Consider the following 20,315-nt stretch of genomic DNA (forward strand, 5'->3'; position numbering starts at 1 on the left):
TTTAAAAGGATCACACTGGCTATGGTGAGGCGAGATTTAAGGGGGAAAGGACAGAATTAGGCTGTTTTCAATAATTTAAGCAAGAAGTAGTAGTGGCTTCGACTGGAGTGCTAACTAACATGGGAGATAATAAGATGTGGTCAAATTTCTGTATATGTTGAATTTGGATTCAGTGCTTGAAATTTTGATGTATGGATTTGCTGTTACATGAGTCGTATGAGTTAGAGAAGTATCAATAATGCCAAGATTTTGGGCTTTCTGGTTACTAAGAGTATCTGGAAGAATAAGATTAAATTTACTGAGGTGGGAAAGACTGGGAAGACGTGGTTTGTTAGGTGTGTTTAGGGAATTGGTAGTTAAGTTTTGGCCATACTGAATTTGAGATCCTAAGAGTAATGTAAACACTGACTATTTTATGATAAAATTAGATTGGGCATGGTAGGAGAAGTAGGGAGGATTGTAACTGTCTAAAATTGATAAAGTTGTTTAGACCTATGATTTTAGAAGGCATCCCGTAATCCTCCAGCCACCGTCATGACAGACAGACAGGGTCCTCGCACTCCGCGCCTTCTCAGAGCTCCTTAGTTCCATTAGCTCTGTCAGCATGGGCAGCATGGACGCTGCACAGTTAGGGTGAGTTTGCTTCTGAAATGAGGGTCATGAGTAAGTCTGCACTTACTAAGACCACAGTCTTACTGTCTTGTGGGACTCCAGTCACACGTATGTTACACTATGCGATTTTGTCACACAGGTCCCTGAGGTTTTGTTCATTCTCTGTCTTCAGACTTTTCATTATGTTCATTTTCACTAATTCTTTTTTCAATTATCTCCTCTTTGCTGCCAAGCCCATCCAGTGAGTTACTTCATTTCAATTATTATGCTTTTCTAGAATTTTCACTTTTTTAGTTTCCATTTCTCTGCTGATTTCATATCAGTTCACTCACTAAGAAGCTGTTTTTATTTAAATTTTGAATAAATATGTAATAGCCCATTTAAAGTGTTCGTTGAATAGAACGCAGGACCATCTTGGTGTTGGTTTCTGTTGAGTATGTCTTTTGTACTTCGAGTCGTACTTTCCTGTTTCTTGAATGTCTAGAGAGTGTTAATTGAGATTTAGACATTATGGATGATGCAGAAGTTCTGGATTCTTTTATCTTCCTTTGCAGACTGTTGTTGATTGTTGTTCTAGCAGGCAGTTAAATTACCGGCTGATTACCTTGATCTTGTGCAGTGACTGCCTATAGTGCAGTGACTGAATACAGTTGCCTCATATATTTCTGTCTTGTGTTATAGTTTTTGGTTTCAGGGCTAGTCTGGTACCTGTTATTCTGCCATGGCTGAAAGTCGCCTTTGTTACAGCTTAATATTTTTTTTATCCCCAATTGCAATTTTGTGTATGTAGTTAGAAAAGGGTATTTGTAGATTGTTTTTGAACATTGATGTATTTTAAGAGAGAGTGGTTGCTTTAAACCTAATATCAGACATTTTTAATAAAGAGTATGAGTTTATAATGATGTTCACTTGAACTAAGTAAACTTTCTGAAAGAAATAGCTTTTCTTGGAGTTAGACTTTTAATTTAAAAATGGATGGATGGGTGGATGAGTGGATGAGTGGATATTCAGATAGATGTATATTAAAACTAGCTAGAGAGCTTTAAAAAACAGTGATGCTTTAGTCCTACTTCACACTGGTTAATAAGGATATTAAATTATATCGTGGGTATCCAGATTTTTTTTTACAGTATTTTAAGAATACTGGTAAAACACCCCAGATGGTTTTTGTTATTCAGTGAAGGTTGAGAACCACTACTTTAGAAGAACCTTTGCCAAACGGATTTTTTTAGGGTTTTTTTCTGTAAATTTTTCTGAAGTTAAAATAGGCTTGCAGATAAGATCCAAATAGCTGGTAGAAATGACGTATAAATTTAAATCTACCAACAGTCCTCTTGGAGAGCTAGATTTAGAACTGTAGCGACAAATCAAGATTTCCTATCCAAGCAAATAGTTTTCGTGAGGTACATTGATCATCACAGAAAAAGCAGCTTGTTTAATGATCTTCATTCAGCTCATTTGTTCAGTAGGTATTTAAGTGCCCACCAAGTACCAGGCACCATACTAGGTAATGACTATACCATAATAAAAATACCATAATAAACTATACCATAATAAAAAAAGCTTGGAGTCTTACAGTTTATATGAGACTTGAGATTGAATATATGGTTCAATAGTAGTTCATTTCAGTGATATCTCCAAAATAGAGTTAATTCATTTTGGTTTTGCTGTGGGGAAAAAAGCCTTGTTTATTTTCATATCATAGTTTGTGGGTCTTTCAGACTATTTGAGGAGCTCATAGATTCATTGAGTCAGTCACCTAGCAGAATCATTGTTATGGCTAGACAGAGAAGAATTGGGTATGGCCAAGAGTTAACTTGAAAGAGGGGAATATCAGGAGAGAAGATTTGAGAAAGAAACATACTATTCAACATGATCACTTATCCATTTGGCAAAGAGACATACAGGTTTACTAACGTATGTTAGTAAAAATGTTAATTGGTAAAATTATTACAAATGTAAATACCCCGTTGTTTGGTCATTTTCCTTTGCAGCAATGGAAACTTGCCTCTCATCATCTGTGGTTCATCTCTGATCTCTTCATGGCTGGTTCCTGTCTTGGAAAACTTAACATAAATGTCATCACTCTTAAGAACCTTTTTCTCTGTACCCAGTCTAGAATTTTTAGCTATTCTTGTCTTCTCTATCACATCACTCTTTTTAAATTTTTGTTATCTCATTATTTGGAATGTGAGGAAGAGAAGAGGAGCCTGTTTTTCTTATTTACTGTGGTGTCCATGCCCTTTAATACTTTCTGGCATCAGTAACGACTGCACACTTTTAAAAAGGTTTAAATCACAAGACATACATAGGGAGAAGTACCTAAAAATACAATATAAAGAATAACTAAAATACCTTTAAAATCTGGATTTTTTGTTTTTGTTTTTACCTACTTGGTAAATGGAAAAATGAAAAATAATTTGCTGGCACACTAAATGACATCATGATCCAAGAAAGTTTGGCAACCTCTTGGCTATAGTTTACCCATTCTATTATTGTTAGTAATTTGTGTTATTTCTAGTTTGGGCTAGTATAAAAAATAAGAATATTTCTTTAGGTCTCCTGGGATACATGTACATGTGTTTCTTTGCGATATATATTTTAGATAGGAAGTTTTTGGTTATATTTATTTTTTAACTATAGATTCAGATTCTTTGTGGTACAGATTTTCCGTTTCTTTTATCAGTTTTGCAAAGTTATGTTTTAGTTATACCTTCTCTCTCTTTCTTGATCAGTCTTTTCACAGATTTGTCAATCTTAAGTCTTTTCAAAGAACCAAGTTTTGGCTTGATGTCCTTTATTTTCTTTCTTTATTTTAATTCCTTCTGTTTACTTTTTTTGGACTTATTTTACTTTTTTCTGCCTTCTTGAGTTGAATGCTTGGCTCACTAAATTTCATCTTTTTTCCCCTAATAAATGGTAATTTCCTATTAAGTATTACCTTATTTCGATACAAAGTATTTTAATAGTTCAATTCAAAATATTTTTTAGTTTCCATCGTTTCTTCTTTGAACAGTGGATAGGTTAAAGACTGCACTTGGCCCTTGAACAGCATGACAGTTAAGGATGACGACCTGCCATGTAGTTGAAAATCTGTATGTAACTTTTGACTTCTCCAAAACTTAACCATAGCGGTCCCTCTGCGTCTGCTGGGGATTGGTTCCAGGACACCCTGCAGATACCATATTTGAAGATGCTGAAGTGCCTTAGATACAGTGGTGTAGAACAATGCGTACAGTCAGCCTTTCACATCCACAAAGTCCCAATCGATTATCAGAAGTACTGTTTTCAGTCTTTAGTTAGTTGGGTTCACAGATGCAAAACCCAGGGTTACAAGGGCCAACTATATATTTATTGAAAAAAATCCACATATAAGTGGATCCCCACAGTTCAAAGCCATTTCGTTCAAGAGTCAGCCATAGCTTTTTTTTATTATTAACTTCCAAACACATGGAAAACATCTTTTTTTTTTTTCTTAATAGAGTTTTAATCTAATTGCATCGTGGTTAGAGAAGGTGGCTTGTATGAATTCGGTCCTTTGACTGAATATTAATAAGTTTCAGTGAATTTTGTTTTAATTTGTCCAAAATATCCTTATTTTGCTCTCATATTTGAAAGATATTTTTGCTGTGTATAGCGTTTTATGTGTAGACTGCCGGTTATTTTTTGTTAACACATTGGTTTTGTAAGCACATTTCCTCTTTGCTCTTAAGAGGTCAGCAAACTTTCTACGTGTTATTCTTTTGCAGGTAACCTATCTTTGTTTTCTGACTGCTTTTTAAGATGCCTCCTTTGGTTCGATTTTTCTCAATCTTTGGAATGTGTGTTTTAATCAGTAATCTTTCCAAATAATATAGCTGTTCCCTTCTTGTTTCTTCTGAACTCCAATTAGATGTGTGTTAGATCCCCTCATACTGTTCTCCATGTTTCTTAACTTATGTGTTTTTCCCATATTTTTAAAATTCAGAATGCAAAACAAAGGCATTTTCTTCTGAACAATATCAGTTCAAGTTATTCTCTTTAACCATGTGAAGCTTCCATTAAAACCCATCCAGTGCATTTAAAAACTTAAATCTGCCAGTTTACCCCTTCCCTTTAAAACACTTTTTATTTTGAGATATGAAATTATAGGTTCACAGAGTGTTGCCAAAAAAAAGTTAGAGGTCCTTTGTATTTTTTACCTACTTTTTGCCTGAATATTTACTGGATTTCATCCTTTAAATATAGTAAGCATAGATATTTTGCTTCTATTAATGGGTCTTCTTTATTTTTGTTTTTCTGTTGATTTTTGTTCAAAGTGCCATATTTCCTTAGATATGACTATTTTAACCTATCAACTCATTTTCCTTGAAAAATTATCTATGCAGATTTTTTTTTTTTTTTTGTCTGGAGTTATGATGCTTTCCTCAACAAAGATTAAATTTCCTTTCATCAGTGCATGGAAGCACTCACTGCCTGGTTGGGACCATTGAATTTCCAGAATGGAGTTACCAGATGATGGCACTGTGTCTCAGACTCCACATGCAGGGTTCTCTGTGGCTGCTGCTTCTGAGGGTCCTTCCTCACTCTGGCCCACAGCTTTGCTGTAACTTCCTTGTAGTCCTTTAGAGGTGGTAGAGGGGCAGGTTACTCTAACCACAGCCATGCATCAAGGTCCAGGTCTTTTAGATCTATGTCTTCTGGCGGCATAGGTATATATTTGTGAAACTCTTATCACAATGAATAATATTGAACATACGTATCCCCTAAATTTCACCATCAAACTGGAAAGATATTTTTGTTAGACAACAAATTCTACGCTGACAGTTTTCTTTTAGTACTCTAAAGGTGTTACTCCACTATCTTTATTACTCTGTACATAAGGTATCTTTTTCCCTCTAGCTACTTTTAAGATTTTTTTCTTTATTACTGGCTTTAAGCAGTTCGGAAATAATATACTTTAATTTTTAAAATCTTGTGCTTGGAAGATGTTAAGCTTCCTAGATCTGTAGGTTTATGGTTTTTATCAAATTTGGAAAATTTTACTCCATTATTACAGTTTCTTCCATTTTTTTTTTCTCTTCTGTCTCCCAATTTGGAGATGCCAACTATACACCTATTAGTGTTATTATAGTTGCCTCAGAATTTACTGTTCTATTCTTATTCCCTCCCTTTTTTTTTTCTGTTTGATTTTAGATGGGATTAACAGCAGATTATAGCTACAGAAGAAAAGATAAGTGAATTTGAAGACAGCAATAGAAAGTAACAGCCTGTTCTACTAATGAAGTCTTATGTAACTGAAATATCAGCTGATGTCACTGTGTGCCCCATTTAAAGTTAGCTTTTGTTCTCTGTTCTATTTGCAAGAATCCTAATATCTTCCCTAAGCTTTCTTAAAATTTCCACCCTTTTAGCTTCTCATCATGATTGCTCAGAGTTCCTACTCTCTTCAACTCTTCTTGCTGTTAACATCACCCCTGCATATAGAGCCTTAAATGAGGAACACAGCCTCATTTAAAAATGTTCTCAGAACACTCTTATGACGTCTTTTTGTGCAAAGAAGCCTTTGTGTCTTTGTTGTAGGATTGAGGTTTTATATTGTAACAATGCAAATTATTTAAAAATATTACTTAAAATAGCAGTCATAACAAACATTAAGCCTCCTTTTTTTTTGTTTAGTAAGCAAAGTACTGTATTTATTAAGTGCTTTGTGTGTTTTGACCTATTTAATTCTTGAATAGTCTTATAAGATAAATATGATTATTTCAGATTTATCTGCTGAACTGAAACACTGAGAGGGTTTTCCAGATTACCCAGTTAATACTATGAGGACAGTAATACCTACATCATTAAGTTTTTCTAAAGATTAAATGAGAGCATCCATGTAAGATGTATTCAGTGCCTGAAAATATAGTAAGTTCTCAAAACAGGCTAGCTATCGCTAGCTATCAATTGATAAATGTTTAAATAAAATAAGATGTTTGGGATTTTTTTCTAAGTAATCTTGAGAATAGAGTGGGTAGGTGTTTCGACAAAATCGACTATAAATGGATACTTGTTGAAAGTGGATGATAGATTCAGTGGAATTGAGCTTCTACTATAATGTATGTTTGAAATTTTCTGTAATTTTTTAAATGGAATAACTGAATTAAAAAAGAAACTGAGTCAGAATTACTACTTTACCAACTTTTTAAAATGTTACTTTTAGATATTCACTTTGAATACAAACTAAGATGATATATTTCTCTAGAAGTGCCAGAGTAAAATCTTACCAGTTGTTATACACACTGACAGTTATAATATTTGGCAAGCAGAGTAGCATCCCTGTGCAGGTTAGGACTTAATATAATAAGATTCATCTCATATTCTTACAAGAACCATTGTTTCAAAAACATCTTAGCAAACTGCATTAAATAATATATTTCTCAATAAGAAAACAATATAAGCATGAGGGTTAATTTTATTTAAAACCAGATAACCAATGATATATTTATTATACTGAGTTTCTATAATTCTAGCCAAAGGCACAAAAAGTCTTACTTTTAACTTGTTCTAACTAAATCATGGGCCAATATAATTTTTACTTAGACATTTTGAAATACTCAAAATAGCTCATTATGACAGCCTACATTAAGAATACCTACTTCATATGCAAGATTAGAATCTAGAGAAATTGCTTTCATGTATTTACATGTTAATCCCAGTTATGCTTACCCCTTTATTAGTTATTCTTCTTCCTCCACATTTCTGAAGTATTTCAGCTATAATTTTGATTAGTTAAAAAAGAAAATGCAGTGTTAGTTTGTTCTCTTAGCTAAGAAAATCAGAAGTAGTTTGTAGTCAAAACTACTTCCATGTTGTTTATTCGTTGACCCTTTTTTTGAATCTGCCTTAGCTAGACATTCATTTTCTAGGTCATACCATGGACCTTACTTTAACTGAAGCCATCTAAACTCCCAAATAACAGAAGAGGCTGATCTCTGACAAAGTTCATTGTTCAAACTTGTTTGTTGAGCTGTACCAACTAGTACTGTACCTTGATAATCTTGTCTGAGCCACTCTTAGAGTTCTAGCTGGTCCGCCCCTTCTCTCTTCAGATCATTTATTTTTTTGTCTGACAATTGTCCTAGAATGCATGTCTGATTATTACATCTTGGTGAGAATTCTTCAAGGGTTTCCCATTACTGAGAAAAGAAAATCCAAAAATTAGCATGGTATACCTGGCCCTTCACAGTCTAGCTCTGGATTTTATTAGTTATTGTCTCATATTTTGACCTTTGCATGGCCTTCTTTGGCTGTACTGAAGTATTCGTAGTTCCCCAAATATGCCTCTACATTTAGCATAGGATAGTACTGTTCTGACTTCTCTGTGAAGCTTTCCTTGGTATTGAGACAGATTTAATTTAAACACTGTGTTCTTGTTGCAGACTATATCTGCCTCCATTATAGCTCTGCCAGTGTCACATCATTTCATATTTGTGCCTATTATGAGAATATGAACAATAATGGATTTTTTAGTCATATTTCTAACATATAGAAGAAACTCTAAAACATTCGACTTAATGAGCAATTTACACAAAGGATATAAAACTAGCAAAGAAAATTATTCTACCTTCCTAGTAACCAAAAAAATTAGTCTTTGCTATCAATTCTTAATTTTTTTCACTATTATATTAGAAAATCTTAACATATATTATTCACATTGACAAAGTTACAATAAAACTGGTGTCGATGATATTTTTAATTGATAAAACTGTTGGAAAATTTTGGCAGTATAACATCTGGAACTGGAAAATTATTTCAAGCGATGATTGTAAAAAGATAAAGAATAAAGTCATGCAAAATTGCATGTACATTATGATTACACTTGCAACTAAAATGCATAATAAAAAGACTAAGAAACTATGTATTATAGTGGTAGCAGTGATTTTATGATGTCGGAAATTAGGGCGGTTTTCTCACCTTTGAAAATATTTTCTATAATGTGGTCGTATTTTATGATTTAAAATGTATACAACTTATGCCAGCATTTGGATTTTTAAAAAGTAATCCTGAATCGAAACACTAATGTAAGAGCGCTTGAACAGTTTTTGAGTAATGTTTTTTTTGTCTTACAATGGCTTCTCAGGGACAGGTATGTGTTGGTATGTGTGGCCAGCATGGAATGTTGATCATTTAAGATTTTAAAATTTACTCATGTAGCAGTTCTTCATTTCCAAAATCTTAATCATAGATTTCTTGTTTTAAATGTAGTTTTTGTTTTCGTTTTAAGGTATCAATTTTTGGAAGAAGCTTTTCAAAACCAGAAAGGTGCAATTGAGAATCTACTGGCTAAGCTACTTGAGAAGAAAAATTATGTTCATTTTGCAGCTACTCAGGTGCAGAATAGGTAAGTATGTTGCCTTAAAACCATAGTTTCATTTTAAGGACTTAAACACATTGGGTCCAGTTTACTTTTTTTTTTTTTTAATATTAAACATATATAGAAAACATTATTTTTTTGGAGGAGTAAATGGTATAAGTTTGAGTTTGGATTATAGTATTAGTTAAGTTTAATAGACCAAACTTTTGAATACACCTTTATTTAGTAATTAATAAGTGTTGATTTACATGGCAGTGTCATATTTTGGTATATATGTGTTGTACATATTTTGTATATGTGGTCCTGAATCTGTAGAGAAGTAGAACGAGAAGTTTATGATTTATAAGATTGCAAAAGGTAGGGGAGATTGATGATTTCATCTTCAGAAAGCTTTTAAAAAAAGCATTAACATCTCCAACGATACTTCCCCTTTTAAACACATTCTTTGATGACCTGTCTCCATTTTTTAATGTGCATTCATTTTTTTTCTTTCTTCACAAATGAAATGCTTAAATCCAATGAGAGTCTGACCGTGGCTATTTTCTGCTTTCAGCAAGTCTAATGATTTCAGTCTTTGGGAAGATTATTTTAAGTTTGAGTCCCATATTTTTTATCACTAGTAACCCAGCACTCTCATTTTCTTAAACAGTCTTCCACTCACTTTAATAAGAAAAGGACAGAATTGAATAAAATTTTCAAATAAGTGCACAACACTGATATACAAAGGAGAGAAAACTATTACTATATCTGAGTGTATTAAATTTACTCAAATTTGATTTTGGCAAATGAAAGTCAGTTTAGGGATTGAAAGTGTAAGTTATAGTTTGTACAGAAGTAAAGTGTATAAAAGTTGAAGGCTTCTTTTTATGGTTGATTAACATTTTACTTATTTATATTGGTGGGATTTCCCCCTTTCTCTTTTGTTAATAGTAGCAAGATATCAGCTATTTTATTTTTGCAGCCAAAACTTTCATAACCACAATGGGAACTTACACTTACTTCTGAAACATCTAACAGCTATTTTAAAAAATGGATTGCAAGTGTTTCATGCCCTCAACTGTATGTGATAGGAAACCATTTTGAGAAGAACATATGAAAGGGGCGTATCAGAGCCAACATTCGAAGTGGATAAGTTATAAGTGAAAATAAATGCTTCTAAGCTTAATTCGTACTTTTCAAAAGATAATTTATTACAACATTGTTTTTTTGCACATTGTTCTTGGAAAGCCTTAAGATTAAGTAGAACCAATATGCCAGATTGGACAGTAGCCAGCAATCCCCAATATCAGATGTTTGTATATCACGTGTCATAGAAACTAAAGGAGATTGCTATCTAGATTAATAAACTGGCCTTTGTGAACTTAATTTAAAATGGCTAAATATTTAGTCCATTCTTTTGTCTATATACATACATCTTTTGTACCAAATTCAATGGTCAGGTCTGCTGAACCGTAAGTTGTACATTTTGACAAAAGTTTTACTCAGTTAAATGTCTAGTTGGATGAATTTCTGTAATAGTTGATTCAGAGATGTAGGTTAAGTTGATAACCTAATGATGCATTTCTCTTATTCAGGATAAAAGAAGTAAATGAGACTAACAAACGAGTAGAACAGGAAATTAAAGTGGCCATTTTCACCCTTATCAATGAAATTAATAAGAAAGGAAAATCTCTCTTACAGCAGCTAGAGGTATGGTTCAAAGCCCAGATTGAACAAAAATTGCTTCTCTTGCTCCTTAGCTATTTTTAATGTTTAATAAAAGCTTTTTTTTAGATTGGTGGGGATAGGGGGGCGTGTATGGAAGTAAACTAAAGAAAAAAATTTTTTTCATGTTCTATTGGAAAATACTTTTTTGAGTTAGTGACTTTGCAGCACCATTTAATACCACTGATTTTAGCTGCAGATTAGGAGATAGTGTTGTCCTCTTATGAATGAAAGAATTATTACTAGAATGTGATGTAAAAGAAGACAAAGCTGACCCAGGACCTTGCCCCCCATAGGTCCACGTTAACTTTTACATATTTGTGAGTGTATATTGGGAGTCCAGTTGAGTCATTTTGTTTCATTTTATTTTTAAAATATTCTATAGTTTTGCTGAAAACGCTGCTTATTTTGAAATTTATAAACTTTAAACTTACTGATATTTTTGTTGTATTAGGTCTTTGTTTTGCATATTTTGAGATAATTTGTAGCTGTAAATTTCTAGATGAGAATCCGGACAATTTGTGAAATCCAAATTAAGTTTTAATCAAACTCCTCTCTACTGACCACAGTTGATTGGTTCTCAGAATTTTGTGCTATTAAGTTGGCTCAGATGATACAGGGTTGTATTTTCTGTACCATTGAATAGTAACAATTTATGTGAGTATTTTGTTAATTTCATTACTATTAACCTCAAGTTTTCCATAGTAGACTTTTTTCTGTTTCATTTCTTTGTAGAACACTGTAGAAATATTAGATATATAGTTACATACAAATGAAAGAAATATCATTGGAATGTGAATTCCATCTTTCCATTGAGACTCAATTGTGAGGAAAAGGTACTCTAACCTAACACTTATTGTTAAAGCTGAGGTCTCTTACCTGTTGTACATCCGGCCAGTTGCATTTAACCCTAATAGATTTTTGTTTTCAAGAGGACTTGTGTGACTAGAAAGAGGACTGAGCAAGCAATGATTTTTGACACTTTTAAATTTACTGTAAATACACTTTAACTATAGGTTTAAAATAATGTTATTAAACCATTCCAGGGACTTTTGAATTAAAAGCTTCCTCTTAATGCTTAAATATACATAATTACCTAATCGTAAATATGCCATATACTTCAAACATGCTGTTAATTTAAACACTAGATGTTTTCCAGTGTAATATTTTCTTAAACTTCATAAAGTAACATTAAAGTTTTATAAGAGGGATTATTTCCAAGGAAGTTGTCAAACTTCTGTCAGCGGAATACTGTTATCCATTGATTTATGTTGTAAAATGAGCCACTTGTTTCCTTAGGATTAAAACTGCCCAGCAAACCAAGTTGAGTCATTTTTGTAAAAAAGTGGCTAACAATGAAGTACATAGGTTGTTTGGCTTGTTGAATGTTGACCTACAGAGTTATCAGCTACCCTTTCTGGGGGTTTTATTTCCCAGAAAGCAGTTTATTTTTTCCTTTACAGCATTTCCTCCAAGTTAGTCTTTCCTTCAATTCTAACTTACTTGCTTGTTCTTTATGAACTTTTTGTTATATTAAAAGGTTCCCTAGACCCTACTTATAGAGCTCTGGAATTTATCTTTCTCATTTCAGCTCAAGTTTTTAAAAGAAGAGATTTCAGCGTCAGCCTCATGCCATACCAGTAGGTGGCACTGGTAACAGAAAGTCTTTTGGGCTGAAAGATGTAGAGTTAGGGTTATATAAAATTATTTCTAAGGTCAGCTCATTTTGCCAGGGACACTGTATATTGGATTACACTCAAAGAAAGACATTATTTTTTAACAGACATTTCACCTTTTGAAGGAAAATGTCCTTTTTAGCTTAAGGAACTAAGGTTTAGTTCTACTTTTATTAGTGTCTTTTTCCTTTGATCAAAGGCTCATTAAATAACAAGAAGCTTGTTAACTTATCCCATTTTTAAGAAGAAGTATAGGTATTGTGTTTATTTGTAGTAGAAGTTATGAGTTGATTTTTTTCATATAGAATTCTTCAGAGAACCTCTTGTTCTGTTTCAGAATGTTACAAAAGAAAGACAGATGAAGTTAATACAGCAGCAAAATGACATCACAGGCCTTTCCAGGCAGGTGAAGCATGTTATGAACTTTACAAACTGGGCAATTGCAAGTGGCAGTAGCACAGCACTACTGTACAGCAAACGACTGGTGAGACACATCGTATCTCTGTTTTTCTTTAAATTGACTTTTAAATTTACATCCAATGAACTGTTTAAAAGCGTAGATTTTGAATTTTAGCAGATGTCATCAGCCGCTACATCAAGATAATAGAAAATCTCTGTCACCCACAAAAGTATCCTTGTTCCCCTCTCCCCCTCACTCTAGACATCCATTAATCTGATGCTGTATTTTCTAGAACCTCATAAAAATGGAATCATACAGTATTTACTGTTTTAAAGATACCTAGTATTATAATTTGGTTTATAATCAGAAATGGCAGAAATTCTAGAATGTGCATTTGATTGCTAATGTAGTCTTTTTAAAATATTGATGTTGCCTCATTTGAGACTGACACTGTGGAGCTACATGAGCTTTTATTATATGTTTATATTATATGTTATATTATATGTTTTCTCCAGTGATATTTAACTTTAAGACTAATGTAAATTTTCTCCTTTAGATTACTTTTCAGTTGCGCCATATTTTGAAAGCACGGTGTGACCCTGTCCCTGCTGCTAATGGAGCGATACGTTTCCACTGCGATCCCACCTTCTGGGCAAAGAATGTCGTCAATTTAGGTGAGAAATGATATGTTTTATGACTATAATTTGGAACACTGAATTAGGAGGGGAAAACATCTAAAGCAAATTTTATATAAAGTTTTCTAACTTTACCCTAACATATAAACTTCTTGGAAAATACATTCTTCATTGGAAACTCAGTTGAATTGTTGTGTTCATTACATCTTTAAGAATGTTCTGAGTCTCCTCTGTGTAGTTTTTAAAAATGTGTGTCATTTTTAACATTTTCCCCGCATCTTTAAAGTTGACGTCAACTCTTTCATATTGAAAACTCAGCAAACAGGTCTTTATTCTCTGGGAGAATTTCTTAGGTCCTTAGTAGTTTGTATATTAATTGTACCAAATTGTCCTCTAGAGCAGTGGTCTTTAGCCTTTTTGGCACCAGGGACCGGTGCTCCTATGGGAATCTAATGCCTGATGATCTGAGGTGGAGCTGAGGCGGTGATGCCAGCCCTGGGGAGTGGCTGCAAATACAGATGAAGCTTCATTTGCTGACCTCCTGCTGTGCAACCTGGTTCTTAATAGGCCACAGACTGGTACCAGTCCACGGCCTAGGGTTTGGGGTCCCTGCTCTAGAGGGGGGTCTCCAGGATGCCGATGTGTCCTAAAGTCATGTCCTGAGCGATGTTTGAAAAATAAGAGTAGCTCTTTTCACATGGAAGAGAAACAGACTTTGCTTCTGTTACTCTACACTGTGGACCTGAAGACCATGGGTGAAAGTTACAGAGACAGATGAATAGCTTAATTTAAGACAAAACCCAAAAAACTTTCTCAGTAGCTAGACCTGTGTATAGATTGAGTTAATTCACTGTTAAAGAAGTCAAGTCCTCATCACTGGAAACTATAAAGGTAGAGCTAGATGGCCTTCTGTAAAAAAATAATCTTTGTATATATTCAGATGTGGCTGTAGTCTTAGGTCAAGTATCAGCAAACTTTTTGCATGACAGGGTAGCTAAGATTGGTTTTTACATTTTAAAGGGTTATAAAAACAAAAAACAGGTTATTTGACAGATCTTACGTGGTTTGAAGATTCTAAAGTATCTGGCCCATTATAGGAAAGGTTTGCCAACTCTACCTTAGATCAGACCTTCCTAAAATTTGCCTTCTATTTAGATTAGAAAATAATGGGCTCTGTGAGAAGTAAGAAAAATTGTCATTTCTAAGGACATTCACCATTTCCACAGAAGACAAGCTTTGTAGCAGTGTAGTACTCTGTACACATTTGGTGACTCAAAGGCATATGAAGTGAGCATAGTAATCTTAAGTATTCTTCAGTCTTGTTAAAAGAGAATTGATTTAGACTGACTCTGTGGCCTTGTAGTAACAGCTCTTTCAGCTCTTCATTTTTCTGTACATCTACATAAATAAAGAATAAGGGCAAATAATAAATATGTTATTCTGAATAATTAGTTATTTGGCTTTGAACTATATTAAGTTTCTAATTTTTATCTTTAAACCTAGCTCTCATCCCTCCTTTACTGTTGGAAGTTTTGAGTGCTGAGAGTTGTCAGAGAAAAGAAAAGATAGTGATTAATCCACAGAGTAGATGATTAGTCAATTATTTGCCAATTACTCTCCTTTTTTAATCCTTCAGGTAATCTAGTGATAGAGAGTAAACCAGCTCCTGGTTACACGCCTAATGTCGTAGTTGGGCAGGTTCCTCCTGGGACAAACCACATTAGTAAAACTCCTGGACAGATTAACTTAGCACAGCTTCGACTCCAGCACATGCAGCAGCAAGTGTACGCACAGAAGCATCAGCAGTTGCAACAGATGAGGATGCAGCAGCCACCCGCTCCTGTACCAACAACAACGACAACAACACAGCAGCACCCACGACAAGCAGCCCCTCAGATGCTACAACAGCAGGTAAGTGTTGTATCACTACAGATTGATATAAATCGTGCCGGCTTTAAGACCATATTCTGTCCTACATAGGTGAGTTACACATTTTAAAGTTACCACCAGGGACAGAGCTCAAAGGTCAGAGTTTAAATATTTGCTCTGGGTCACGCAGGGATGTTGAGGAAGTGTGAGGAAGTCCAGTAAGTAAATATTTACCATAGGAAACAAAATTAACTTACTTGTGCTATGGAGGTACACAAGTTTTTATCCCTCCATACCAATTTTTTTTGTTTTCCACATGTCGTTTTGGGCCAAAGAACCAGATTATTTTTGTCTAATATCTGTTAGGCTTTGTTCAAATTATTTCTATTCTGCTCTCCCAACTCTTATCCAAATAACAACTATTAATCCAGGGTTGGATAAGTTAATGCTTTAAACACACCTGTATACTGAGAGGAGGGGATTGGGGCTAGAGATGAAGAGAATGACGTTTACTGTTTACTTTATGCCGTTCCAAATCCTGACTAAAACATTTTATAATGGAAAGATAAATTTTTAAAAAATATTATTATATAAATGCAATTTCTACCTTTTGTAGCCTCCAAGATTGATCAGTGTGCAAACAATGCAAAGAGGCAACATGAACTGTGGAGCTTTCCAAGCCCATCAGATGAGATTGGCCCAGAATGCTGCCCGGATACCAGGGATACCCAGGCACAGCGGCCCCCAGTATTCCATGATGCAGCCGCACCTCCAAAGACAAGTATGCCTAGAGTTACGTTTGTAAGAGTCATACAATTTTAAAACTAAAAGATGCCATTTTTCTTAATCAGTTGTTGTTTGCAGGGATCGTTGATACTTTGAGAATTTAGTTAATGCTGTATATCTTCCTGTCCCAGAAAAATACACATACACGTAAAGTTTTGTATTAATTTAAAGTGCTTCTTTGATGCCAGTAAACTCATTATGGATTGAGAACCTCTAATCTGGTCCAACCAATTCATTTTACAAAGGAACATGTTATTTACTGACAATCACAGAGATTATGATAAAATCAAGATTAGAAACTTAGTTTTTTGAAATTGTTCCTCTGTTTTTTTGAATGTGACATTTTGAATCTAATACATACACAAAAAAGGACTTTGAAAACAATGAAACTGCTTTTTTTTCCCTTCACTTAATATTTTACTTTTTAGGATATAGATATGCCTGTTTCTAAAAATAAGTGTATTTAGAGACTTGTTTCCTAATCTTTGCCTCAACAGTAGTAGATTTTCTTTGTATGGCAGACATGATTTTAAAATTAGGCTAATTTTACATAGGATTTCTAGTTATAAAATAATACAGTTCTGGGAAGACTTTTGAAAAATATGCACTCCCCCTCACATATTGACATTGTAAAGTAAAACACATTTTATTCTAGTAAATGAACCTGCTGAGGTCCCAAATACAGTAGCAAGTTCTTTTGAAAGTTAAAATTTTATACTCCCTTTTCTCAAGCGGCTTGAATCTCTCTTCTGTTTCCTCTGTAGAATTTTGTAATACGTACATTTGTGTTTGATAAAATTATGAATCTGTTGCAGTGTTTCTGTAGGAAGAATGTCTAATTTAGAAATTCTTAAATTTCCAATAACAATAAGGCTGTTAAAAGCTTTACAACTTTTCCTTTGGACCAGATTTTCATTATAGTTAGTTCTGTATAAGCGTTTAAACAACATATATTTATACCATTTAAGAATATTAGGAAACAGAAAAGTAAAATTCTTTTAGATCTACATTTCCTTGAGATAAGAGAGCCTTGCCCCCTTCCTATTCAGTTATATATGTCGTCTGTTACTTATTTTAGAGTAAGTCAGAATTCAATATCTGTTTTTATTACTAGCTTGTTTTTTTTGTTTTTGTTTTCATGTGATAATTGAGAATCTTGTTCACAAAAGTATGTATCTGGGAATTCAAATAATTTTCTTCAGTTCTTTGAACTTTTTCTAGATTATCAAAGCTGAATCTCATGGTGAGCTATCAAAACTATGTTAAACATTTTCTTATTAGATGACAGCTTCTTCAGGTCTTGCTAAATTTTTTTTGTTGATCATCGAGTCTCAGAACCCACTCAGCGATTTGTTACCCAGGTTTTGGAGCCTGGCACCCTCTCAGCCCACCTGACAGCTCTACTTCCAACTGAGCTTTCGCTTATCTCTCTTAGAGCTTTTTTCACCCTGGGGCAATGTGCTAGATAAGATTAGGAATGGGTCAGAGGGTTGCTGTTTTTTGGTGAGAAGGGCAATTGTGAAAGAAGTTGTAGGAAAAAACCTGCCTACAACAGCACATTCTTAGGTAAATTGGGTTTTCTTTAGGAAAAAAGTACGTATGAAGATTGAGGAACTGGGAATTTATTTCCTTAGAAAATGTTCACATACCTGTGTACCCCCTCAGTAAAGGGAAAGCCTTCAAGTATTACTAGAGCCAGGTACCCCTTTAGGAAGAGTGTAGAAGCTAAAGTAGCAGACCGACCATCTTAAATCATTTCCCTTTTACTTTCAGGGCCTCTACAGAAATCCCTGTTAGAATTTTAAATTTTTAAATATTTAAATTATTTATGTGTGTAGTAATTTGTTTCCCAACGCTTTTCATCTATATTATCGTAAATGACGCTCGTCACACAGCCCTCACAATGAGACAGGTATCCATTCATTCTTATTCATTATTATCCACATTTCTAAATTACTGAAATCATATGATCTTCCTAAAGTCACACTGTATTAGAATCAGGAATTGATGTCATATTTTTGTTTGTAGATTTGTCATTCTTTCTACTGTATCAATACACAATATACAGTTACACAGTTAATTACTTTTATTTTTAAAAAGACGAGTCAAAGAGGTATATAGACTGAAAAGGGACATTCCTGGTATGCTGTTTGAAAACTCGGGGCCTTCCAGATCAAATCACATTCATCTTTGCTCTGAAATATGATCAAATCACCAGCCTGACAGGTTGAAAATTATTGCCAAGTCTCTTTTTTTCCTATATACTACAAAAGGTTAATTTGAATTATTCTTTTCCCATATAAGTTTGAGAGTATGTACTTCGTTGTTTCTCAGCCATAGGTTTCAGACACTCAACTTGTGCATCTTTCCAAAATTAAAAATTGCTGTCAAGGTTTATTCACAATAGGATGTCCCGGCAGATGCAGTAGTGATAACATCTCCTTTCCTCACAGCACTCAAACCCGGGGCATGCTGGACCCTTCCCCGTCGTGTCGGTGCACAACACCACCATCAACCCCACCAGCCCTACCACCGCTTCCATGGCAAGTGCAAATCGCGGTCCCACCAGCCCGTCTGTTACAGCAATAGAGCTGATCCCCTCAGTTACCAACCCAGAGAACCTTCCGTCACTGCCAGATATTCCGCCCATACAGGTTTGTATTTAAGTCGAACGAGAGATTTAAAACCTTGTGTGAATTAGAGAATTAGAGTGTATATTTCTGCTGGTTGTTTCTAAATTTAGATGAAACTTGAAATTTCCAAAGAGAATATTATTTGAATTTTTTAAAGTTACACACACTACATAGCACTTGTTAATATTTAAAGTTGTAAGATGTCAGCTTTGCTTATCGTTCTACCAAACCTTGTGTTAGGTGAGGCACTCCTGGTGTGAGTTTGGATCCAGAAAGGAGACCCAAGACCAAAATGTGGTCAGATCTTTGTCAGTTCATGTTAGGCCCAAAGGGAATAATCAACCCCGTGTGCAAACAGGTTGAACTGAGAAAGGAAGAAGGTGGCGAGTCCATGGATACCGGGCGTGGTGGGTCCACTGAGAGAGCAAGCAGTGGGCAGGGTCAGAGCGGAACCCGAAGGGTCTCTGAGGCGTCCTGCACCTTTCACCTGTAACTTTTTACCGAAGAAAATGATTTTTTAGTGCCTTCTGAGATTTCATTAATTCATTTGAGTCAAAAGCACTTTATTTTTAAATGTAAATCTAAACTTTGAAGGTTATACTGGGTCACATGAGTTACCATGGGAACAAAGAGCAGTAAAACTACTAAGACACTAGGACCCTGGACACTTTCTGTGACTGCTGTTTTATATTTTATTGCGTTTAATGGATTTCTAAGTGTTAGTTTTAATTTACTGGGTGACATTTCTATAACTCCAAAATTGTTTCAAAATCACGAACTCACTGTAAATTCACTTACTCTGATTACTTTCCTTATATTAAGAGAGTTCTATTTTGGCTAAGCAAATGGTAGTTACATTGGCACTGAGAGTACTAGACTATATAGAATAGAAACTTTTGGAATATATTTATAAAAAATAAAATTCGTAAGTCGTAAGCTTATAATTTATAAAGGATGTTCACAGGCAGTATATAAGTTTAATGCTTGAATGATCACATATGATGTATAATATCCCTTTTTTATGGATGAAAGTCATAGGTTAGTAACTTTCTCAGAGTCACCCAGTAAATGGAAAAGTTGGAATTCAAAGCCCAGACTCCTGATTACAAGTCCAATTCTCTCCCTATGATTTGTAGATGTGGCAGGGAAATAGTTTGGGACTGTAGGCCTGGAAAGGTATAGTAGTGAGAGTCTGGGCAACCCAAGAGAGGTCTGTACAGTGTTAAAGGAGCCACCCAAGTTTTACTGTGTACTTACTGTATGCAAAAGTCCTTGGGCTTTAAGCAGAAAGATAAACAAGACTTGGTTCCAATTCTTGAGAAACTTTCAAAGGGAGAAGGAAGGGCGCTAATGTCAAACTTGTAATTTGCTAGGGTCATTCTGACCTTGGTTCAGTTCTTTCTCACACAGACCAGATGGTAGAAATGTCGATGCGCATGTTTTGAAAAGTTGGGCATCAAGGAAGGGGTGCTCATATCAGACATTCCTTGTCCTCTTGCCCAGAATAGTTTTGAGGTCAAGCCAGGAAGCTCTGGAATATATATCCCCTTCCATGTTTAATTTTTTTATGTGGGCTAGGAGGAACAGAATCCAGACCGTCTCCTATGAACCTTCTCTTCCTTGCAGACCTTACTTTTATTTACTGATTTACAAGTGTCA

The 20,315-nt window shown here is 34.5% G+C and overlaps 1 protein-coding gene across 2 annotated transcripts in view; it reads left to right on the top strand.

The window, feature by feature from the left end:
- Nucleotides 1-20,315, top strand: part of TRIM33 (tripartite motif containing 33) — an 84,307-nt gene that overhangs the window by 42,037 nt on the left and 21,955 nt on the right. For both annotated transcript variants that reach the window (XM_036235060.1, XM_036235061.1), the window contains exons 5-11: nucleotides 8,864-8,980; nucleotides 10,528-10,642; nucleotides 12,671-12,817; nucleotides 13,290-13,407; nucleotides 15,005-15,279; nucleotides 15,854-16,018; nucleotides 18,477-18,677. In XM_036235060.1, the coding sequence (XP_036090953.1) occupies nucleotides 8,864-8,980; nucleotides 10,528-10,642; nucleotides 12,671-12,817; nucleotides 13,290-13,407; nucleotides 15,005-15,279; nucleotides 15,854-16,018; nucleotides 18,477-18,677 (1,138 nt within the window). The remainder of the gene's footprint in view (nucleotides 1-8,863; nucleotides 8,981-10,527; nucleotides 10,643-12,670; nucleotides 12,818-13,289; nucleotides 13,408-15,004; nucleotides 15,280-15,853; nucleotides 16,019-18,476; nucleotides 18,678-20,315) is intronic.

Source organism: Rousettus aegyptiacus, unplaced genomic scaffold, assembly GCF_014176215.1.
Source record: "Rousettus aegyptiacus isolate mRouAeg1 unplaced genomic scaffold, mRouAeg1.p scaffold_m13_p_17, whole genome shotgun sequence".
In the NCBI taxonomy this organism is placed as follows: domain Eukaryota; kingdom Metazoa; phylum Chordata; class Mammalia; order Chiroptera; family Pteropodidae; genus Rousettus; species Rousettus aegyptiacus.